This window comes from Ostrea edulis, chromosome 1 (genome assembly GCF_947568905.1).
Source record: "Ostrea edulis chromosome 1, xbOstEdul1.1, whole genome shotgun sequence".
NCBI classification, from domain to species: Eukaryota; Metazoa; Mollusca; class Bivalvia; order Ostreida; family Ostreidae; genus Ostrea; species Ostrea edulis.
Window position 1 is genome coordinate 51,097,931 of NC_079164.1, and position 7,260 is coordinate 51,105,190.

The 7,260-nt window shown below is 34.3% G+C and overlaps 1 protein-coding gene across 1 annotated transcript in view; it reads left to right on the forward strand.

Moving 5' to 3' along the window:
* The first annotated feature begins 552 nt into the window (after positions 1-552).
* LOC125650901 (uncharacterized) overlaps positions 553-7,260 on the forward strand; it is an 18,055-nt gene continuing 11,347 nt past the window's right edge. The window contains exons 1-2 of the mRNA XM_048879479.2: positions 553-695; positions 5,272-5,430. Of these exons, the coding sequence (XP_048735436.2) occupies positions 5,310-5,430 (121 nt within the window). The 5' untranslated portion in view covers positions 553-695; positions 5,272-5,309. The remainder of the gene's footprint in view (positions 696-5,271; positions 5,431-7,260) is intronic.

The following is a 7,260-nucleotide window of genomic DNA, read 5'->3' on the forward strand; positions in this document are numbered from 1 at the left end:
GAAAGATTTGAAAAGTGATTTCATATGAAATATTATGAAGGGGGGGAAATCAAGCGATCGGAAGAAGTTCGTAAAGTAACCAGGGTCCAATTCTTTGTCAAGGGAAGTAACTTTTGCAGACGTGGGTCAACTTTAAAATTCAATATATAGATTACGGACTCCACAGTCCACATCATATATAAAATGGTATGAAAGGTGCAAGCAGAAACTCTGGAGCAAGCGTTTCAAAGTTTCTAGACTTGTCCATGCAGATTCAAAACTAAAATCACGGATTGAAGATTTTATTTATTTAAAGAAAAATATTAAAACTTATAACAAGATGAAAATCAAGCATCAATATACATAATCACTATTTACGGATTTACTTCATAACTTATCACCCTGGCCTAGATCCACCAAAGTGTGTCCACCTCTGATCTACTGGAGCAAGCGTTGGCCAAATTTTCTGTCCAGAGTTACCGTTCCTTACACATTATGCAAGCGTAAGGAACGATAACTCTGGGTAGATGTTGATTCATTTTGATCATGCGTGAACTTTTAGTGACAGTATGTATATTCATGAGTAGAAACTTCTGATTGGTGTAAGTCTACTGAATATTTATAAGCAGACATTGCATCGTACAATGTAGGAAAACTACCATGTAATATTTCCCAGCCAGACCAGATTCGTAATCGAATTGGACATACATAACCAGGTACAGTAAAATGGAACTATGTATATTGAAGAAGTTTTAAAGTATCGATACATACATGATTTTAGATGGGGTTGGCGGTGTTACTATATTCGCCGGTACCTACGCACTCGGTGCTGCCCGTATCATGGTGTTTCCTAAGAACCGGCTGTTGGATGTTGCATTTCGACATGAATTTTTTGTCGTATTAGAATTTGACCCTCTCTATTCTACAGTATAGTGTCATAATACATAAATGAATCAACTTTTATTTATTTTACTGTATTTAAAAATGTAAAAGTTGAAAACAATCACTTTTCCAAATAATTTTCATAAACTTATCAAAATTAAATTTATAGTAACAGCACAAATGTCAAATATCTGCAACTTGCAGTTTTTGGTCTCAGTGCCCCCCCCCCCCTTCCCCAAATAGTCATACATGACTGTACGTAACAAGGTTTTTGTTCCACTCTTTCAAAGGATTGGAATACTAGCACAGCAAAAGTTGATATTCATGCAACTACTTGGTTTCATTAGCAGTCATATTTCTGCAATTGTTTGTAAAAGTTTTAACAGCCATGAATAGAATTTATGTTCAGATTGTTTTGATTTATATAAAAGTTAGAGCAAAAATAAGTTCAGAATGATTATTCAAACAAAGGATATTTTTCAATGAAATATCTAGATCTAGTGTAAAACGTGAAATTTAAGCCATTTATGGCACGCTGTAGATTTATTTTTGGCATTCCAGATTCCTCCCTTGTGTAAATATAGAATAGAGAGGGTGAGCCCCAGTGCTAACTTCTCTAAACCACATGTGATTAGACAGAAAGTTTATAGAAGTACTGTAGCTAGATCACTTTACAAGTGAAAAGATACAAGCTAACACTAAGCAGACCCAAACATCATGGAGACACACGATGATGATTTCAAGAGTCTTTTGGTGGATCTTAAAGTATTGATGCAGCATGCTGCAGGTTTTATTTTAATGGCCTATGTCATGATGTAAAGTTGATGTGTAATCGTTACAGCATTCAAAACATTACTTTGACATCTAGGCTATCTCATAGTTGTTGTGTAATGCATTGAAGACCTAGGAAAGACCTATAAAATAGCAGACTAATGAGTATAGGATGTTGGAATTCCAATGGGCACAAATTGTGCACCTTTATTAGCTGACCTGTTTTTGTATTCTTATGAGGCAGAATTTATTTTTAAAAACTTCTACATGAGGAAAAAAATATCTTGCTATAACCTTTACATCGACGACATTATATGTATTAACTATAATCAATTTCATTCATATGTTGATTTGATATATCCATGTGAACTCAAAGTAAAAGACACCATGTAGAGAGTCTTCATATCTGCTTCACATTTGGATATTTTGTTGAATATAGACATTAATGGCAAACTAACAACTTCAGCTTTGGGACAAACGGGATTACATCAACTTCTTCATCATCAACTTCCCATATTTATGTTGCAATATCCCATTATCACCTGCTTATGGTGTTTATGTCTCTCAACTGATTCATTATGCAAGAGCATGTTCTGCATATGATTAATTTTCAAATCAAGACAGGCTACTATCAAATAGGGGTATATCGATATATCAAAATGTACCGGTATACGCCTGTCCAGCGATATACAATATGGTGTTTCGACGATACGATACGATATAATGTTGGGTTTGAAAATAGCCCTTTTAATGGGATCGAAGTTCATAATTTAAAAATGGCTTCTAACAGGAACACGATTCCTCAGACTTTAATACCCGCTTTTACATTGTGACATTGGAGTTTCTTCAGACTTTAATTGTCATTGTTTTGTTATGACAGTGCTTCCCAAGGTCTTCTGGTACTTACTGGACATTTGGTCCAGTAATGGTCGAGTTATTACTGGACCAAATAACATTTTACCAGACCAAAATTAATCCCCTATTGTGGCCCCACCTTACCCTTAGGGGCCATGGTTTTGACAAACTTGAATTTACACTGTATCAGGAAGCTTTATAATATTTCATGTAAATTTGAACTTTCTGGCCCAGTGGTTCTTGAGAAGATTTTTAAAGATGTTCCCTATATATTCCCATGTTAACCTTTGATCCCCTTTTGTCGCCCTACCCTACCCCTGGGGGCCATGATTTTAACAAAATGTGAGGAAGCTTTCATGTAAATTTGAATTTCTGTCCCAGAATGGCATCGGCGACGTACTTTATTAGCCCAAGCATTTCACTTCAGATTCGTCAGTGGAGTAAACTTTTCCAACCTGTGTTCAACACAAGTGTTATGAAATACACGTTTTTTTTTAAACTCGAGCAATTCGCGTAACTCAAATCAAACATGTCCATGTTGTTCAAGTACTTCTTGATCAGTTTAAACGCTTTATTTACTTGTTATTTATTACCTAATTCAAACGCTTCAAAGACGTCTGTAATTTCATGGGATATTGCTCAATTGTATTATCACCCACTCGGGGGGAATTGAAGATGATTGCAAGTTTGATTAAATATTTGAGTTAAACGTAAACAGGTTTTCTGTTTGCATTGACTAAAAAACAGAGTAAATTTTGGGACATGCTGCTAAAAATTGAAAATTTATCTGATCATGTATTTCATTGGGAAAAAAAATCATTGGACACATGGTCCGGCCAACAACTGATATTGATCGGACCAAAACAAAAATTACCGGACATTTGCCAATGTCCGACGGACCTTCGGAATTACTGTTATGAAATAAAATAAAACTACTTCATTTTTTTAAATTTTGATATTTTACTTCAGAAAATGCTTAACTACATTGTAAATCCAATATATCGGATATCGCATCAGAAAATATTGTATCGTATCGTATCGGAAAATCTTGAGCAATACTAGCAAACAAATTAGACTTGATGTTACAGGGGTTTCAAAGGTCTCATTTATTTAGTAAGCAATTTGCAAATTCTGTGGTTGTTATAATAATGAAATTTGCAAATTTTATACGATCTCTCATTCTAAAAGTCTAACGCTTTCTGATGTGTTTTACACCAATTGTTAGGCCGCAAATTCATACTGATTTCAATGAATGTGACTGGTCAACTGGGGATGATTACTCCTCCTAGGCACCTGATCCCACCTCTGGTGTATCCAGTCTTAATTTTGTATCATCATAGGATTTATGAGATTGATCAATGTTTGTTATCTTCATTTATTTCTATTGATAAGCTTGATATGAGTGTCTATAATTCAGTGTTAAAGAGAGATAACTCTTAACTCTATGCCCGTTTAATATTCATACTTTTCTCATACCTGGGTTGTGTTGACATCATAATGTCCATGAACTAATTTTAACCCTTATCCTGTGGTCAGTTGGCTTATCAGTTTTACTGGTTAAAGTTTGTGTAAGCAGATGTCAAGCATTGAATGCACATTGTCATCAGTTTTCAGTGAAAAATATCAAGTAAACTGACACTTTTAAAAGTGTTTTGAAAATTGATTATAATTATATGATAAATATGATTGTAAATACAGATATTAGCAAAAATATGTATTCTATCATATTGTAAAGTCTTGTGTCACAAATTAAAGATTGAAAAGGATTTATTTTATCACAGATCTACAGGCAATGACATTCTGAACTTTTTGCTTCATGAATGAAAATATCTACTGACTGTACTTACATTTTGGTACATAATCCATACAATAAGGAAAAAAATCATACGGAAACTATCTATAAGCTTTGGAAATTCTTGGAACTTTATAGATTAGGATAGTGTGTGCTTCAAAAGGCATTTTAGAATTGACTTAATCCAAGTCCATCATCATTGTACATGTCAACAATGCTTTCACTGTGTCTCTACTACTTCGTACAAAGTCTGGTGCTTGAATGTTAGCATCGAATTAAACTTGTTTAGCTTGACTTTCAATATTCGCTGTCACTATTTTATATCGTCTTCATTTCTACTTTCATCTATAATATTTTCTAAAACTTCTCAGGGGTTTATTAGGTCATGGACATTTCTAATATATTTTGACCAGCCATTTTTCTTTGCTTCTGAGTTCCATTTTGAGGGGGGGGGGGGGGGGGGGCATATAGTTTTTGGTCTGTATGTCTGTTTATCCTTGGCCATAACTTCTGGTGATAGTGATAGGGCTTTCATATTTCACATTTGTATTCCTTTTGACAAGACATTTTGTTTGGTACCGAAATGTCTAACCTCATGACCTTGAAGTTTGACCTACTTTTTAGAAACTTTAACCTAGACCTAGGCCATTGATCACTTTTGAATGGTTAGTGATAAGAAGGCTTTTTTTCACATGAAATTGTGTATTTCTTGTGAAAAGACCTTTCTTTTTGTACCAAACATTTTCACCTCCTGACCTTGGGAGTTTAACCTACTTTTGAAAAAATTTAACCTAGGCCAATATTTGAATGGATAGTATTAGGGGTTACATATTTCATGTGTGTATTCCTTGTGACAAGATCTTTCTTTTGGTACAAGAATTACTTTACTGCCATACAGGAGCATCAGTGTCTCACAAACAAATCTTGTTGGTGTTGGTTTTTCTCTACACAGTTTGATTTTCCTGCTAATTTTAATACTTATTTTCTTTAAGGTTGTGATGATAGATAACTGATCACAAAAGAACAATTCATGATGTCGGGAATAAATATGTTGCGTCATTTGCTGTCACAATCTTGTCGGACCCGATGCATTACACAGTCTAGATCTGCTTATACAGCTGTGACAGGAGGCAACGTCTCTTGGAGAAAATGTAAGTTGTATTCATTTATTAAAGGATGGCATAGAAATACAAATGAAAAACTAATTATTATATTTAAAATATTTATCACATGTTAAGACTTAAAATGTTTAACTTCTTAATTGCGAACATTTTGAGAGTTAATTCCTGTGTTTATATTTTTGTTCAAAACTTTCAAACACTACAGAAACTTACCTTGTAATATCAAAGTACATACATGTATATGAAGAAGTATTGTATATAAAGAAAAAAAATGTATTGAAAGTCATACAATTACATTATCTTTTATATAAATGATATGCAACAACTTGTAGACATTTAAGCAAAAGGAACATTAATTTGCAAGTGAACTATTTTTAAACCAAGAGTTTTCACATGTGTTTCAACAATAGTAATTTTATTTTGTGAGTGGTACTTCTCGCTAAATTATGCAATAATAAATTCATCAAATATATTAAGGTAACTACAGTGCAAAAAATTGTAAAGATGCTGATATGAAATTAAAGTGTAAAGGAGGAGTTTTGCTATGGTCATCCCAGAGCTGGACAAAGTTACTGAAGGCAACTTAAAATTGTTAATGAAAAGAGGAAACACTAATGATATACTGACAATTGTCGCTTTCTGTTCGAAATTGATGACTGCTAGTTCACAGACTCAAGACCATGCTTGAAAGACCTTTCCAATGATACCAGATTTGTTGACCTTGTCATTGACCATTGACCTAGTTTTTGGAAATTTTCAAAAACACTTTAACCTTGGTCATATCTTTTACAACATAAGGGATACAGCTTTTATATTTGGTATGTGTATTCCTTGTGGCAAGACCTTTCCATTGGTACCAAAATCTTAGACCAGGTGACCTTTACATTGACCTTTGACCTGCTTTTAGAAAATTCGAATGTAAGCGATATCTTTTAAATCATTAGAGGTACTGTTTTTATATTAGGCATGTGCATTTCTTGGGAGAAGACCTTTCCAACGTTATAAAGTTTGGTGACCTTTACATTGAAAAATATAATGTCTTGCAGTTCCACTTTGTTGTAATCCAGGGGCATCAATGTTTCACAAACACTTCTTGACGTGTTTCTTTCAAACCAAGCAATTATCAACAACAACCAAACGTATGAAGCTACGAGAAAGCTTGTCTGGAATTCAAAAACGGTTGTGGTACTTTCCAAACAATTTATTATACCCACACAACAAAGTTGTGAAGGGTAAAATGTTTTTGACCCATCCGTTAGTCCATCAGTCTGTTAGTCCCTTTTTTTTTGTCAGCGCAACTCCTCTGAAACCACTCAACAGAATTTCGTAAAACTTTGTAGTTGATAAGGACACAATGACAATGACTGTGTAAATGTGCATATTCCCAGGAATTTCTGATTCAATAATTTTTCTGGGAGCTATGCCCCTTTTGAATTTAGAATTTCGAGCCTGTCTGACCTGTTCTTGTCATCACAACTCCTCTGAGACCGCTCAACAGAATTTCGTGAAACTTTGTAGTTAATTAAGGACACACTGTGTAAATGTGCATATTCCCAGGAATTCTGATTCAATAATTTTTCTTAAAGTTATGCCCCTTTTGGACTTACAATTTCAAGTCATCTATCCTGAATTTCGAGCCTGTCTGTCCTGTTCTTGTCAGTGCAAATCCTCTGAGACCGCTCAACAGAATTTCATGAAGCTTTGTAGGTAATAAGGACACACTGTGTAGATATGCATATTCCCAGGAAATTCTGATTCAATAATTTTTCTGGGAGTTATGCCCCTTTTGAATTTCGAGCCCGTCTGTCCTGTTCTTGCAGTATTGCATAACATTACCATTCATTATGTGAGGCATTGTCA